We start from the raw sequence: 17,178 nt of genomic DNA, 5'->3' as shown, positions 1-17,178 counted from the left end.
ACTTAAGCTCAAAGATTACCATCAAAGGAGGAAAGCCACACTCACCGAGATGTAGCTTCCATCTGGAAGAGTGCAACCACAATCCTCTGGCTGCACGCATGTTCCGCCGTCATCCAGCAGTCCTTCGGGGCAGCTGCAGATTTCACGGCAGGGAAGTCCGCAGTTCAGGTCGGCATCTGGATCGGCACAGCTGGGCTGGCAGGCGCTACCGCAAGATTCATACACCGTTCCACTCGGACACTCAAACCCTGAATAAAGACAGTTTTTAGGCAAGGATATACCTTGAACGTCATTTACAACATACAAGAACATACAACAAGTGAAATACCCATTCATCACCACGGAAGCTGTACATTACTTACACCGGATACGATCGGCATCACCCAAAACACAAAGTGCTCACACAAGTCATATAAAGCCAGTACTGTCGGGGACATTCACAACTGTACAGATTTACAGTTTTCACGCAAAATGCACTACCGTCATTCAGCATCTGCACTCTTCTTTCATGACTCCACAATATTTCACTTATTTCTTCCAAACCCACCGACCGACTTTCGACTTCTTTCAAAAGCTGCATCTCATCCTCACGGCACAGAGGGTCATGTCAGAGACTCTTGACACGCACTTCATGATATCTGATCACATGGCTTTATTTTTTGCACCTCTAGATTCTGATGATCAGCCAAAACAGCTTTCCACTATACAACATAAGTGTCATGACACAAAAATACTTACCGCACTGGATTACAGACGCCCTCCAGTCCCCAGCCAAGATGCCATTTGTTTCTCCTCGACACTTCTGAACGTATTCCTGCAGGGCTCCGCATATGATGTCGTTGTCAGGGTCAGTGAAACACAGGTCGAAGACGCAGGCATCATAGTAATCACTCACGTCCACAAAGTCCGAGCAGCCTCCCAGGGGACCTGAAAGCAAGAAACAGCTGCAAATATAAGCTCTTGGATACTACACAAACAACAAACAAGAATACACACACAGAAAAAAGAAAAGAGACTGAGAAATTCCACTGCAATTTTCTGATCGAGGCGATTAGAAATCATCAGACAAATCGTCAGATAGGATGTACCATACTCTAGCTGCTTACCACGCTCATTTTCTAATTTGCCCTCTTTTAATGCTTCAATAGATTGCTCTAACTTTTTGCATATCATATCGACTCATCTACTCATAGAATACATGAGTACTGTACTGTGCCTCAGTGAAATTCAATCATCTCCGTCTTCTCACCGTCAGGATTGATGAAGATGTAGCAGATGTCCTCCACACGTTGCCGCACGTCGGGGTCATCACAGCCATCAGGGGGCGGGAGAATTGTGGTATCACACTCCTCTTCATTCAGAACCCAGTCATTACCAAAGACATTCTGGAACGGTGTCTGCAAACAGGACCACATTCGTCAACACAATAATTGGTACTTTTGGGTACAGCTGCACGATCAGGTCACTGTTACATCCACAACACTGATTACATCAAAGTCCAGTCACATGCGGAACATGTCTCTTTCCTACAATCAAATACCCTGATAGACAGGGTATTGAGAAAGGGAGTAATAAGAGAGCAGAGTTCTACTTACGACACTTCCATCCTGGAGGCGGAAATCGTTGGATCTGTCGTCATCGAAGGTTCCGCACAGACCACAAGTAGCATTCCAGTACTGGTATGGCACCTCTATGGTTGCAGTGTTGGCTCCGTCGAAACGTACAGATAGACCAAAGGATGTTTGGATAGTCTGTAATAACGATCAGATATCAGGTCCTGTTTACCCTTCCCTTCATATCGTGCCTTTATGCTCAATTCTAAAACAATTACGTGCATGTCAAACAAAAATCTTACATCTTGGCATCACGGCTGCAACAAATTTCACTGATATTTCATTTTCGTGTCTCCTTCAAATATCTGACAATGAAATTGCTTTGACACTAACATAGATGTTAATACTAGTTTCTCTTTCTTTTAATTGTATAAATACTAGTGTGCACCTAATCGATCCATCCTCGTAACAAGATACACTTTGGACATTTTAAATGCCCCTACATCAAAATCAATATCAATTGATGTGCTGACCCACAATTTGGGAGGCTTTCAAGACTAACGAGTAAACCAGCCATCATTCCCTTACCGCGTAAGACCGGTCCGAGCGAATAGTGATGCCGTTGATGAAGCTCAAGGGTGTCGTCCGCCTTACACCGTTGACTAGAACCACTCTATTCCGCTCGATCGAATAGCTAGTGCCATTCACCTCCAGTACCACCTTGCGCAGGTACGACACTCGGTCCGATGGGTTGTTCTTGACGTTGTCTCCCCACAAGTGGAAATCCACAAGGTCCGTGCGATCGCTGCACGGCCTCACCAGCGTGTACTCACAGTCGCCCTGGAAGTCATGACGACCACCGTCGAACATAGTGTAGTGCGGATCTCCCCACACGGTGCAGATTCCAGGCGCTGTTCAGAGAAGCAGTCGGAAGGTAATTAAAGCACTCTGAATAGTGGCAGCCAGGAGCCTTCACTTCTTCTCCCAACAAAATATACAATTGGCCGCCTACACTACAGATGTCTGCCATCTGCCACAAGTAAGCTTAAGGGTTTTTTTCACCTCTCGCATTTCTTGCAGACTTCCTTCTATTTTGGTTTCCTCTTTCAAAACAGTACGGTGTTCATCACATACAAAAGTACATGCTCTTTTACCATGCATGACCTGACTGGATCTTGTACTCTAACAGCATAAAAAGAGAACACATGCAAGTACATTTCCACAAAAGAGAGATCACTGGCACTCACAAATGGAGTCCATACACACCTACCAAACACTATCAAAGTCTCTTGCAATATTGTGCCTCTTCTAAATATGAGGTTTCACGTCTCCCTTCAGTTTTTCTTCTCAGACAAGGTGAGCGGTCGTCCAAAGGCTTGAAATACACCGCCCAGCAAGGCTCATCGCCGCCCCGCGTTCTCTATCTACTACTCAAACGACTTACCTCTGGTGCACTCTCCATTGCTGTAGGTGAAGCCGTCCCGACAGTAGCAGTCTCTCACACTACCCTTGATCCTACACTCCTGGTTCTCCACGCACGCGTATGCCACACATTCCAAAGTGCCTCCAGAACAGCTGCACATCTCGGAGCAGTCATCGTTCACGTACACATCTCCTGCCTGTTAGTGCCAAAAACCAATCATTTAGATCTGCTTTAGACCATGGTCTCCTTTTCAAGCCATTTGCATCTCCATTTGCTTTCAATCCACACGACAATAATCACAGTCTTCAACGTTTTATTAAACTTAAGCTCAAAGATTACCATCAAAGGAGGAAAGCCACACTCACCGAGATGTAGCTTCCATCTGGAAGAGTGCAACCACAATCCTCTGGCTGCACGCATGTTCCGCCGTCATCCAGCAGTCCTTCGGGGCAGCTGCAGATTTCACGGCAGGGAAGTCCGCAGTTCAGGTCGGCATCTGGATCGGCACAGCTGGGCTGGCAGGCGCTACCGCAAGATTCATACACCGTTCCACTCGGACACTCAAACCCTGAATAAAGACAGTTTTTAGGCAAGGATATACCTTGAACGTCATTTACAACATACAAGAACATACAACAAGTGAAATACCCATTCATCACCACGAAAGCTGTACATTACTTACACCGGATACGATTGGCATCACCCAAAACACAAAGCGCTCACACAAGTCATATAAAGCCAGTACTGTCGGGGACATTCACAACTGCACAGATTTACAGTTTTCACGCAAAATGCACTACCGTCATTCAGCATCTGCACTCTTCTTTCATGACTCCACAATATTTCACTTATTTCTTCCAAACCCACCGACCGACTTTCGACGTCTTTCAAAAGCTGCATCTCATCCTCACGGCACAGAGGGTCATGTCAGAGACTCTTGACACGCACTTCATGATATCTGATCACATGGCTTTATTTTTTGCACCTCTAGATTCTGATGATCAGCCAAAACAGCTTTCCACTATACAACATAAGTGTCATGACACAAAAATACTTACCGCACTGGATTACAGACGCCCTCCAGTCCCCAGCCAAGATGCCATTTGTTTCTCCTCGACACTTCTGAACGTATTCCTGCAGGGCTCCGCATATGATGTCGTTGTCAGGGTCAGTGAAACACAGGTCGAAGACGCAGGCATCATAGTAATCACTCACGTCCACAAAGTCCGAGCAGCCTCCCAGGGGACCTGAAAGCAAGAAACAGCTGCAAATATAAGCTCTTGGATACTACACAAACAACAAACAAAAATACACACACAGAAAAAAGAAAAGAGACTGAGAAATTCCACTGCACTTTTCTGATCGAGGCGATTAGAAATCATCAGACAAATCGTCAGATAGGATGTACCATACTCTAGCTGCTTACCACGCTCATTTTCTAATTTGCCCTCTTTTAATGCTTCAATAGATTGCTCTAACTTTTTGCATATCATATCGACTCATCTACTCATAGAATACATGAGTACTGTACTGTGCCTCAGTGAAATTCAATCATCTCCGTCTTCTCACCGTCAGGATTGATGAAGATGTAGCAGATGTCCTCCACACGTTGCCGCACGTCGGGGTCATCACAGCCATCAGGGGGCAGGAGAATTGTGGTATCACACTCCTCTTCATTCAGAACCCAGTCATTACCAAAGACATTCTGGAACGGTGTCTGCAAACAGGACCACATTCGTCAACACAATAATTGGTACTTTTGGGTACAGCTGCACGATCAGGTCACTGTTACATCCACAACACTGATTACATCAAAGTCCAGTCACATGCGGAACATGTCTCTTTCCTACAATCAAATACCCTGATAGACAGGGTATTGAGAAAGGGAGTAATAAGAGAGCAGAGTTCTACTTACGACACTTCCATCCTGGAGGCGGAAATCGTTGGATCTGTCGTCATCGAAGGTTCCGCACAGACCACAAGTAGCATTCCAGTACTGGTATGGCACCTCTATGGTTGCAGTGTTGGCTCCGTCGAAACGTACAGATAGACCAAAGGATGTTTGGATAGTCTGTAATAACGATCAGATATCAGGTCCTGTTTACCCTTCCCTTCATATCGTGCCTTTATGCTCAATTCTAAAACAATTACGTGCATGTCAAACAAAAATCTTACATCTTGGCATCACGGCTGCAACAAATTTCACTGATATTTCATTTTCGTGTCTCCTTCAAATATCTGACAATGAAATTGCTTTGACACTAACATAGATGTTAATACTAGTTTCTCTTTCTTTTAATTGTATAAATACTAGTGTGCACCTAATCGATCCATCCTCGTAACAAGATACACTTTGGACATTTTAAATGCCCCTACATCAAAATCAATATCAATTGATGTGCTGACCCACAATTTGGGAGGCTTTCAAGACTAACGAGTAAACCAGCCATCATTCCCTTACCGCGTAAGACCGGTCCGAGCGAATAGTGATGCCGTTGATGAAGCTCAAGGGTGTCGTCCGCCTTACACCGTTGACTAGAACCACTCTATTCCGCTCGATCGAATAGCTAGTGCCATTCACCTCCAGTACCACCTTGCGCAGGTACGACACTCGGTCCGATGGGTTGTTCTTGACGTTGTCTCCCCACAAGTGGAAATCCACAAGGTCCGTGCGATCGCTGCACGGCCTCACCAGCGTGTACTCACAGTCGCCCTGGAAGTCATGACGACCACCGTCGAACATAGTGTAGTGCGGATCTCCCCACACGGTGCAGATTCCAGGCGCTGTTCAGAGAAGCAGTCGGAAGGTAATTAAAGCACTCTGAATAGTGGCAGCCAGGAGCCTTCACTTCTTCTCCCAACAAAATATACAATTGGCCGCCTACACTACAGATGTCTGCCATCTGCCACAAGTAAGCTTAAGGGTTTTTTTCACCTCTCGCATTTCTTGCAGACTTCCTTCTATTTTGGTTTCCTCTTTCAAAACAGTACGGTGTTCATCACATACAAAAGTACATGCTCTTTTACCATGCATGACCTGACTGGATCTTGTACTCTAACAGCATAAAAAGAGAACACATGCAAGTACATTTCCACAAAAGAGAGATCACTGGCACTCACAAATGGAGTCCATACACACCTACCAAACACTATCAAAGTCTCTTGCAATATTGTGCCTCTTCTAAATATGAGGTTTCACGTCTACCTTCAGTTTTTCTTCTCAGACAAGGTGAGCGGTCGTCCAAAGGCTTGAAATACACCGCACAGCAAGGCTCATCGCCGCCCCGCGTTCTCTATCTACTACTCAAACGACTTACCTCTGGTGCACTCTCCATTGCTGTAGGTGAAGCCGTCCCGACAGTAGCAGTCTCTCACACCACCCTTGATCCTACACTCCTGGTTCTCCACGCACGCGTATGCCACACATTCCAAAGTGCCTCCAGAACAGCTGCACATCTCGGAGCAGTCATCGTTCACGTACACATCTCCTGCCTGTTAGTGCCAAAAACCAATCATTTAGATCTGCTTTAGACCATGGTCTCCTTTTCAAGCCATTTGCATCTCCATTTGCTTTCAATCCACACGACAATAATCACAGTCTTCAACGTTTTATTAAACTTAAGCTCAAAGATTACCATCAAAGGAGGAAAGCCACACTCACCGAGATGTAGCTTCCATCTGGAAGAGTGCAACCACAATCCTCTGGCTGCACGCATGTTCCGCCGTCATCCAGCAGTCCTTCGGGGCAGCTGCAGATTTCACGGCAGGGAAGTCCGCAGTTCAGGTCGGCATCTGGATCGGCACAGCTGGGCTGGCAGGCGCTACCGCAAGATTCATACACCGTTCCACTCGGACACTCAAACCCTGAATAAAGACAGTTTTTAGGCAAGGATATACCTTGAACGTCATTTACAACATACAAGAACATACAACAAGTGAAATACCCATTCATCACCACGAAAGCTGTACATTACTTACACCGGATACGATTGGCATCACCCAAAACACAAAGCGCTCACACAAGTCATATAAAGCCAGTACTGTCGGGGACATTCACAACTGCACAGATTTACAGTTTTCACGCAAAATGCACTACCGTCATTCAGCATCTGCACTCTTCTTTCATGACTCCACAATATTTCACTTATTTCTTCCAAACCCACCGACCGACTTTCGACGTCTTTCAAAAGCTGCATCTCATCCTCACGGCACAGAGGGTCATGTCAGAGACTCTTGACACGCACTTCATGATATCTGATCACATGGCTTTATTTTTTGCACCTCTAGATTCTGATGATCAGCCAAAACAGCTTTCCACTATACAACATAAGTGTCATGACACAAAAATACTTACCGCACTGGATTACAGACGCCCTCCAGTCCCCAGCCAAGATGCCATTTGTTTCTCCTCGACACTTCTGAACGTATTCCTGCAGGGCTCCGCATATGATGTCGTTGTCAGGGTCAGTGAAACACAGGTCGAAGACGCAGGCATCATAGTAATCACTCACGTCCACAAAGTCCGAGCAGCCTCCCAGGGGACCTGAAAGCAAGAAACAGCTGCAAATATAAGCTCTTGGATACTACACAAACAACAAACAAAAATACACACACAGAAAAAAGAAAAGAGACTGAGAAATTCCACTGCACTTTTCTGATCGAGGCGATTAGAAATCATCAGACAAATCGTCAGATAGGATGTACCATACTCTAGCTGCTTACCACGCTCATTTTCTAATTTGCCCTCTTTTAATGCTTCAATAGATTGCTCTAACTTTTTGCATATCATATCGACTCATCTACTCATAGAATACATGAGTACTGTACTGTGCCTCAGTGAAATTCAATCATCTCCGTCTTCTCACCGTCAGGATTGATGAAGATGTAGCAGATGTCCTCCACACGTTGCCGCACGTCGGGGTCATCACAGCCATCAGGGGGCAGGAGAATTGTGGTATCACACTCCTCTTCATTCAGAACCCAGTCATTACCAAAGACATTCTGGAACGGTGTCTGCAAACAGGACCACATTCGTCAACACAATAATTGGTACTTTTGGGTACAGCTGCACGATCAGGTCACTGTTACATCCACAACACTGATTACATCAAAGTCCAGTCACATGCGGAACATGTCTCTTTCCTACAATCAAATACCCTGATAGACAGGGTATTGAGAAAGGGAGTAATAAGAGAGCAGAGTTCTACTTACGACACTTCCATCCTGGAGGCGGAAATCGTTGGATCTGTCGTCATCGAAGGTTCCGCACAGACCACAAGTAGCATTCCAGTACTGGTATGGCACCTCTATGGTTGCAGTGTTGGCTCCGTCGAAACGTACAGATAGACCAAAGGATGTTTGGATAGTCTGTAATAACGATCAGATATCAGGTCCTGTTTACCCTTCCCTTCATATCGTGCCTTTATGCTCAATTCTAAAACAATTACGTGCATGTCAAACAAAAATCTTACATCTTGGCATCACGGCTGCAACAAATTTCACTGATATTTCATTTTCGTGTCTCCTTCAAATATCTGACAATGAAATTGCTTTGACACTAACATAGATGTTAATACTAGTTTCTCTTTCTTTTAATTGTATAAATACTAGTGTGCACCTAATCGATCCATCCTCGTAACAAGATACACTTTGGACATTTTAAATGCCCCTACATCAAAATCAATATCAATTGATGTGCTGACCCACAATTTGGGAGGCTTTCAAGACTAACGAGTAAACCAGCCATCATTCCCTTACCGCGTAAGACCGGTCCGAGCGAATAGTGATGCCGTTGATGAAGCTCAAGGGTGTCGTCCGCCTTACACCGTTGACTAGAACCACTCTATTCCGCTCGATCGAATAGCTAGTGCCATTCACCTCCAGTACCACCTTGCGCAGGTACGACACTCGGTCCGATGGGTTGTTCTTGACGTTGTCTCCCCACAAGTGGAAATCCACAAGGTCCGTGCGATCGCTGCACGGCCTCACCAGCGTGTACTCACAGTCGCCCTGGAAGTCATGACGACCACCGTCGAACATAGTGTAGTGCGGATCTCCCCACACGGTGCAGATTCCAGGCGCTGTTCAGAGAAGCAGTCGGAAGGTAATTAAAGCACTCTGAATAGTGGCAGCCAGGAGCCTTCACTTCTTCTCCCAACAAAATATACAATTGGCCGCCTACACTACAGATGTCTGCCATCTGCCACAAGTAAGCTTAAGGGTTTTTTTCACCTCTCGCATTTCTTGCAGACTTCCTTCTATTTTGGTTTCCTCTTTCAAAACAGTACGGTGTTCATCACATACAAAAGTACATGCTCTTTTACCATGCATGACCTGACTGGATCTTGTACTCTAACAGCATAAAAAGAGAACACATGCAAGTACATTTCCACAAAAGAGAGATCACTGGCACTCACAAATGGAGTCCATACACACCTACCAAACACTATCAAAGTCTCTTGCAATATTGTGCCTCTTCTAAATATGAGGTTTCACGTCTACCTTCAGTTTTTCTTCTCAGACAAGGTGAGCGGTCGTCCAAAGGCTTGAAATACACCGCACAGCAAGGCTCATCGCCGCCCCGCGTTCTCTATCTACTACTCAAACGACTTACCTCTGGTGCACTCTCCATTGCTGTAGGTGAAGCCGTCCCGACAGTAGCAGTCTCTCACACCACCCTTGATCCTACACTCCTGGTTCTCCACGCACGCGTATGCCACACATTCCAAAGTGCCTCCAGAACAGCTGCACATCTCGGAGCAGTCATCGTTCACGTACACATCTCCTGCCTGTTAGTGCCAAAAACCAATCATTTAGATCTGCTTTAGACCATGGTCTCCTTTTCAAGCCATTTGCATCTCCATTTGCTTTCAATCCACACGACAATAATCACAGTCTTCAACGTTTTATTAAACTTAAGCTCAAAGATTACCATCAAAGGAGGAAAGCCACACTCACCGAGATGTAGCTTCCATCTGGAAGAGTGCAACCACAATCCTCTGGCTGCACGCATGTTCCGCCGTCATCCAGCAGTCCTTCGGGGCAGCTGCAGATTTCACGGCAGGGAAGTCCGCAGTTCAGGTCGGCATCTGGATCGGCACAGCTGGGCTGGCAGGCGCTACCGCAAGATTCATACACCGTTCCACTCGGACACTCAAACCCTGAATAAAGACAGTTTTTAGGCAAGGATATACCTTGAACGTCATTTACAACATACAAGAACATACAACAAGTGAAATACCCATTCATCACCACGAAAGCTGTACATTACTTACACCGGATACGATTGGCATCACCCAAAACACAAAGCGCTCACACAAGTCATATAAAGCCAGTACTGTCGGGGACATTCACAACTGCACAGATTTACAGTTTTCACGCAAAATGCACTACCGTCATTCAGCATCTGCACTCTTCTTTCATGACTCCACAATATTTCACTTATTTCTTCCAAACCCACCGACCGACTTTCGACGTCTTTCAAAAGCTGCATCTCATCCTCACGGCACAGAGGGTCATGTCAGAGACTCTTGACACGCACTTCATGATATCTGATCACATGGCTTTATTTTTTGCACCTCTAGATTCTGATGATCAGCCAAAACAGCTTTCCACTATACAACATAAGTGTCATGACACAAAAATACTTACCGCACTGGATTACAGACGCCCTCCAGTCCCCAGCCAAGATGCCATTTGTTTCTCCTCGACACTTCTGAACGTATTCCTGCAGGGCTCCGCATATGATGTCGTTGTCAGGGTCAGTGAAACACAGGTCGAAGACGCAGGCATCATAGTAATCACTCACGTCCACAAAGTCCGAGCAGCCTCCCAGGGGACCTGAAAGCAAGAAACAGCTGCAAATATAAGCTCTTGGATACTACACAAACAACAAACAAAAATACACACACAGAAAAAAGAAAAGAGACTGAGAAATTCCACTGCACTTTTCTGATCGAGGCGATTAGAAATCATCAGACAAATCGTCAGATAGGATGTACCATACTCTAGCTGCTTACCACGCTCATTTTCTAATTTGCCCTCTTTTAATGCTTCAATAGATTGCTCTAACTTTTTGCATATCATATCGACTCATCTACTCATAGAATACATGAGTACTGTACTGTGCCTCAGTGAAATTCAATCATCTCCGTCTTCTCACCGTCAGGATTGATGAAGATGTAGCAGATGTCCTCCACACGTTGCCGCACGTCGGGGTCATCACAGCCATCAGGGGGCAGGAGAATTGTGGTATCACACTCCTCTTCATTCAGAACCCAGTCATTACCAAAGACATTCTGGAACGGTGTCTGCAAACAGGACCACATTCGTCAACACAATAATTGGTACTTTTGGGTACAGCTGCACGATCAGGTCACTGTTACATCCACAACACTGATTACATCAAAGTCCAGTCACATGCGGAACATGTCTCTTTCCTACAATCAAATACCCTGATAGACAGGGTATTGAGAAAGGGAGTAATAAGAGAGCAGAGTTCTACTTACGACACTTCCATCCTGGAGGCGGAAATCGTTGGATCTGTCGTCATCGAAGGTTCCGCACAGACCACAAGTAGCATTCCAGTACTGGTATGGCACCTCTATGGTTGCAGTGTTGGCTCCGTCGAAACGTACAGATAGACCAAAGGATGTTTGGATAGTCTGTAATAACGATCAGATATCAGGTCCTGTTTACCCTTCCCTTCATATCGTGCCTTTATGCTCAATTCTAAAACAATTACGTGCATGTCAAACAAAAATCTTACATCTTGGCATCACGGCTGCAACAAATTTCACTGATATTTCATTTTCGTGTCTCCTTCAAATATCTGACAATGAAATTGCTTTGACACTAACATAGATGTTAATACTAGTTTCTCTTTCTTTTAATTGTATAAATACTAGTGTGCACCTAATCGATCCATCCTCGTAACAAGATACACTTTGGACATTTTAAATGCCCCTACATCAAAATCAATATCAATTGATGTGCTGACCCACAATTTGGGAGGCTTTCAAGACTAACGAGTAAACCAGCCATCATTCCCTTACCGCGTAAGACCGGTCCGAGCGAATAGTGATGCCGTTGATGAAGCTCAAGGGTGTCGTCCGCCTTACACCGTTGACTAGAACCACTCTATTCCGCTCGATCGAATAGCTAGTGCCATTCACCTCCAGTACCACCTTGCGCAGGTACGACACTCGGTCCGATGGGTTGTTCTTGACGTTGTCTCCCCACAAGTGGAAATCCACAAGGTCCGTGCGATCGCTGCACGGCCTCACCAGCGTGTACTCACAGTCGCCCTGGAAGTCATGACGACCACCGTCGAACATAGTGTAGTGCGGATCTCCCCACACGGTGCAGATTCCAGGCGCTGTTCAGAGAAGCAGTCGGAAGGTAATTAAAGCACTCTGAATAGTGGCAGCCAGGAGCCTTCACTTCTTCTCCCAACAAAATATACAATTGGCCGCCTACACTACAGATGTCTGCCATCTGCCACAAGTAAGCTTAAGGGTTTTTTTCACCTCTCGCATTTCTTGCAGACTTCCTTCTATTTTGGTTTCCTCTTTCAAAACAGTACGGTGTTCATCACATACAAAAGTACATGCTCTTTTACCATGCATGACCTGACTGGATCTTGTACTCTAACAGCATAAAAAGAGAACACATGCAAGTACATTTCCACAAAAGAGAGATCACTGGCACTCACAAATGGAGTCCATACACACCTACCAAACACTATCAAAGTCTCTTGCAATATTGTGCCTCTTCTAAATATGAGGTTTCACGTCTCCCTTCAGTTTTTCTTCTCAGACAAGGTGAGCGGTCGTCCAAAGGCTTGAAATACACCGCACAGCAAGGCTCATCGCCGCCCCGCGTTCTCTATCTACTACTCAAACGACTTACCTCTGGTGCACTCTCCATTGCTGTAGGTGAAGCCGTCCCGACAGTAGCAGTCTCTCACACTACCCTTGATCCTACACTCCTGGTTCTCCACGCACGCGTATGCCACACATTCCAAAGTGCCTCCAGAACAGCTGCACATCTCGGAGCAGTCATCGTTCACGTACACATCTCCTGCCTGTTTGTGCCAAAAACCAATCATTTAGATCTGCTTTAGACCATGGTCTTCTTTTCAAGCCATTTGCATCTCCATTTGCTTTCAATCCACACGACAATAATCACAGTCTTCAACGTTTTATTAAACTTAAGCTCAAAGATTACCATCAAAGGAGGAAAGCCACACTCACCGAGATGTAGCTTCCATCTGGAAGAGTGCAACCACAATCCTCTGGCTGCACGCATGTTCCGCCGTCATCCAGCAGTCCTTCGGGGCAGCTGCAGATTTCACGGCAGGGAAGTCCGCAGTTCAGGTCGGCATCTGGATCGGCACAGCTGGGCTGGCAGGCGCTACCGCAAGATTCATACACCGTTCCACTCGGACACTCAAACCCTAAATAAAGACAGTTTTTAGGCAAGGATATACCTTGAACGTCATTTACAACATACAAGAACATACAACAAGTGAAATACCCATTCATCACCACGAAAGCTGTACATTACTTACACCGGATACGATCGGCATCACCCAAAACACAAAGCGCTCACACAAGTCATATAAAGCCAGTACTGTCGGGGACATTCACAACTGCACAGATTTACAGTTTTCACGCAAAATGCACTACCGTCATTCAGCATCTGCACTCTTCTTTCATGACTCCACAATATTTCACTTATTTCTTCCAAACCCACCGACCGACTTTCGACGTCTTTCAAAAGCTGCATCTCATCCTCACGGCACAGAGGGTCATGTCAGAGACTCTTGACACTCACTTCATGATATCTGATCACATGGCTTTATTTTTTGCACCTCTAGATTCTGATGATCAGCCAAAACAGCTTTCCACTATACAACATAAGTGTCATGACACAAAAATACTTACCGCACTGGATTACAGACGCCCTCCAGTCCCCAGCCAAGATGCCATTTGTTTCTCCTCGACACTTCTGAACGTATTCCTGCAGGGCTCCGCATATGATGTCGTTGTCAGGGTCAGTGAAACACAGGTCGAAGACGCAGGCATCATAGTAATCACTCACGTCCACAAAGTCCGAGCAGCCTCCCAGGGGACCTGAAAGCAAGAAACAGCTGCAAATATAAGCTCTTGGATACTACACAAACAACAAACAAAAATACACACACAGAAAAAAGAAAAGAGACTGAGAAATTCCACTGCACTTTTCTGATCGAGGCGATTAGAAATCATCAGACAAATCGTCAGATAGGATGTACCATACTCTAGCTGCTTACCACGCTCATTTTCTAATTTGCCCTCTTTTAATGCTTCAATAGATTGCTCTAACTTTTTGCATATCATATCGACTCATCTACTCATAGAATACATGAGTACTGTACTGTGCCTCAGTGAAATTCAATCATCTCCGTCTTCTCACCGTCAGGATTGATGAAGATGTAGCAGATGTCCTCCACACGTTGCCGCACGTCGGGGTCATCACAGCCATCAGGGGGCGGGAGAATTGTGGTATCACACTCCTCTTCATTCAGAACCCAGTCATTACCAAAGACATTCTGGAACGGTGTCTGCAAACAGGACCACATTCGTCAACACAATAATTGGTACTTTTGGGTACAGCTGCACGATCAGGTCACTGTTACATCCACAACACTGATTACATCAAAGTCCAGTCACATGCGGAACATGTCTCTTTATTACAATCAAATACCCTGATAGACAGGGTATTGAGAAAGGGAGTAATAAGAGAGCAGAGTTCTACTTACGACACTTCCATCCTGGAGGCGGAAATCGTTGGATCTGTCGTCATCGAAGGTTCCGCACAGACCACAAGTAGCATTCCAGTACTGGTATGGCACCTCTATGGTTGCAGTGTTGGCTCCGTCGAAACGTACAGATAGACCAAAGGATGTTTGGATAGTCTGTAATAACGATCAGATATCAGGTCCTGTTTACCCTTCCCTTCATATCGTGCCTTTATGCTCAATTCTAAAACAATTACGTGCATGTCAAACAAAAATCTTACATCTTGGCATCACGGCTGCAACAAATTTCACTGATATTTCATTTTCGTGTCTCCTTCAAATATCTGACAATGAAATTGCTTTGACACTAACATAGATGTTAATACTAGTTTCTCTTTCTTTTAATTGTATAAATACTAGTGTGCACCTAATCGATCCATCCTCGTAACAAGATACACTTTGGACATTTTAAATGCCCCTACATCAAAATCAATATCAATTGATGTGCTGACCCACAATTTGGGAGGCTTTCAAGACTAACGAGTAAACCAGCCATCATTCCCTTACCGCGTAAGACCGGTCCGAGCGAATAGTGATGCCGTTGATGAAGCTCAAGGGTGTCGTCCGCCTTACACCGTTGACTAGAACCACTCTATTCCGCTCGATCGAATAGCTAGTGCCATTCACCTCCAGTACCACCTTGCGCAGGTACGACACTCGGTCCGATGGGTTGTTCTTGACGTTGTCTCCCCACAAGTGGAAATCCACAAGGTCCGTGCGATCGCTGCACGGCCTCACCAGCGTGTACTCACAGTCGCCCTGGAAGTCATGACGACCACCGTCGAACATAGTGTAGTGCGGATCTCCCCACACGGTGCAGATTCCAGGCGCTGTTCAGAGAAGCAGTCGGAAGGTAATTAAAGCACTCTGAATAGTGGCAGCCAGGAGCCTTCACTTCTTCTCCCAACAAAATATACAATTGGCCGCCTACACTACAGATGTCTGCCATCTGCCACAAGTAAGCTTAAGGGTTTTTTTCACCTCTCGCATTTCTTGCAGACTTCCTTCTATTTTGGTTTCCTCTTTCAAAACAGTACGGTGTTCATCACATACAAAAGTACATGCTCTTTTACCATGCATGACCTGACTGGATCTTGTACTCTAACAGCATAAAAAGAGAACACATGCAAGTACATTTCCACAAAAGAGAGATCACTGGCACTCACAAATGGAGTCCATACACACCTACCAAACACTATCAAAGTCTCTTGCAATATTGTGCCTCTTCTAAATATGAGGTTTCACGTCTCCCTTCAGTTTTTCTTCTCAGACAAGGTGAGCGGTCGTCCAAAGGCTTGAAATACACCGCACAGCAAGGCTCATCGCCGCCCCGCGTTCTCTATCTACTACTCAAACGACTTACCTCTGGTGCACTCTCCATTGCTGTAGGTGAAGCCGTCCCGACAGTAGCAGTCTCTCACACTACCCTTGATCCTACACTCCTGGTTCTCCACGCACGCGTATGCCACACATTCCAAAGTGCCTCCAGAACAGCTGCACATCTCGGAGCAGTCATCGTTCACGTACACATCTCCTGCCTGTTTGTGCCAAAAACCAATCATTTAGATCTGCTTTAGACCATGGTCTTCTTTTCAAGCCATTTGCATCTCCATTTGCTTTCAATCCACACGACAATAATCACAGTCTTCAACGTTTTATTAAACTTAAGCTCAAAGATTACCATCAAAGGAGGAAAGCCACACTCACCGAGATGTAGCTTCCATCTGGAAGAGTGCAACCACAATCCTCTGGCTGCACGCATGTTCCGCCGTCATCCAGCAGTCCTTCGGGGCAGCTGCAGATTTCACGGCAGGGAAGTCCGCAGTTCAGGTCGGCATCTGGATCGGCACAGCTGGGCTGGCAGGCGCTACCGCAAGATTCATACACCGTTCCACTCGGACACTCAAACCCTAAATAAAGACAGTTTTTAGGCAAGGATATACCTTGAACGTCATTTACAACATACAAGAACATACAACAAGTGAAATACCCATTCATCACCACGAAAGCTGTACATTACTTACACCGGATACGATCGGCATCACCCAAAACACAAAGCGCTCACACAAGTCATATAAAGCCAGTACTGTCGGGGACATTCACAACTGCACAGATTTACAGTTTTCACGCAAAATGCACTACCGTCATTCAGCATCTGCACTCTTCTTTCATGACTCCACAATATTTCACTTATTTCTTCCAAACCCACCGACCGACTTTCGACGTCTTTCAAAAGCTGCATCTCATCCTCACGGCACAGAGGGTCATGTCAGAGACTCTTGACACTCACTTCATGATATCTGATCACATGGCTTTATTTTTTGCACCTCTAGATTCTGATGATCAGCCAAAACAGCTTT

General features: G+C 45.5%; 1 protein-coding gene across 1 annotated transcript in view; it reads right to left on the bottom strand.

The window, feature by feature from the left end:
- Positions 1-17,178, bottom strand: part of LOC140227629 (uncharacterized) — a 131,969-nt gene that overhangs the window by 45,951 nt on the left and 68,840 nt on the right. The window contains exons 61-91 of the mRNA XM_072308048.1: positions 16,526-16,728; positions 16,182-16,356; positions 15,326-15,648; positions 14,780-14,935; positions 14,434-14,581; positions 13,923-14,111; positions 13,230-13,432; positions 12,886-13,060; positions 12,030-12,352; positions 11,484-11,639; positions 11,138-11,285; positions 10,627-10,815; positions 9,934-10,136; positions 9,590-9,764; positions 8,734-9,056; positions 8,188-8,343; positions 7,842-7,989; positions 7,331-7,519; positions 6,638-6,840; positions 6,294-6,468; positions 5,438-5,760; positions 4,892-5,047; positions 4,546-4,693; positions 4,035-4,223; positions 3,342-3,544; positions 2,998-3,172; positions 2,142-2,464; positions 1,596-1,751; positions 1,250-1,397; positions 739-927; positions 46-248 (exon numbers count right to left, since the gene is read on the bottom strand). Of these exons, the coding sequence (XP_072164149.1) occupies positions 46-248; positions 739-927; positions 1,250-1,397; positions 1,596-1,751; positions 2,142-2,464; positions 2,998-3,172; positions 3,342-3,544; positions 4,035-4,223; positions 4,546-4,693; positions 4,892-5,047; positions 5,438-5,760; positions 6,294-6,468; positions 6,638-6,840; positions 7,331-7,519; positions 7,842-7,989; positions 8,188-8,343; positions 8,734-9,056; positions 9,590-9,764; positions 9,934-10,136; positions 10,627-10,815; positions 11,138-11,285; positions 11,484-11,639; positions 12,030-12,352; positions 12,886-13,060; positions 13,230-13,432; positions 13,923-14,111; positions 14,434-14,581; positions 14,780-14,935; positions 15,326-15,648; positions 16,182-16,356; positions 16,526-16,728 (6,173 nt within the window). The remainder of the gene's footprint in view (positions 1-45; positions 249-738; positions 928-1,249; positions 1,398-1,595; positions 1,752-2,141; positions 2,465-2,997; positions 3,173-3,341; positions 3,545-4,034; positions 4,224-4,545; positions 4,694-4,891; positions 5,048-5,437; positions 5,761-6,293; positions 6,469-6,637; positions 6,841-7,330; positions 7,520-7,841; positions 7,990-8,187; positions 8,344-8,733; positions 9,057-9,589; positions 9,765-9,933; positions 10,137-10,626; positions 10,816-11,137; positions 11,286-11,483; positions 11,640-12,029; positions 12,353-12,885; positions 13,061-13,229; positions 13,433-13,922; positions 14,112-14,433; positions 14,582-14,779; positions 14,936-15,325; positions 15,649-16,181; positions 16,357-16,525; positions 16,729-17,178) is intronic.

This window comes from Diadema setosum, chromosome 4, assembly GCF_964275005.1.
Source record: "Diadema setosum chromosome 4, eeDiaSeto1, whole genome shotgun sequence".
Lineage (NCBI taxonomy): Eukaryota > Metazoa > Echinodermata > Echinoidea > Diadematoida > Diadematidae > Diadema > Diadema setosum.
The sequence above is the reverse complement of the archived record's forward strand: the minus strand, read 5'-3'. Positions and strand labels throughout refer to the sequence as shown.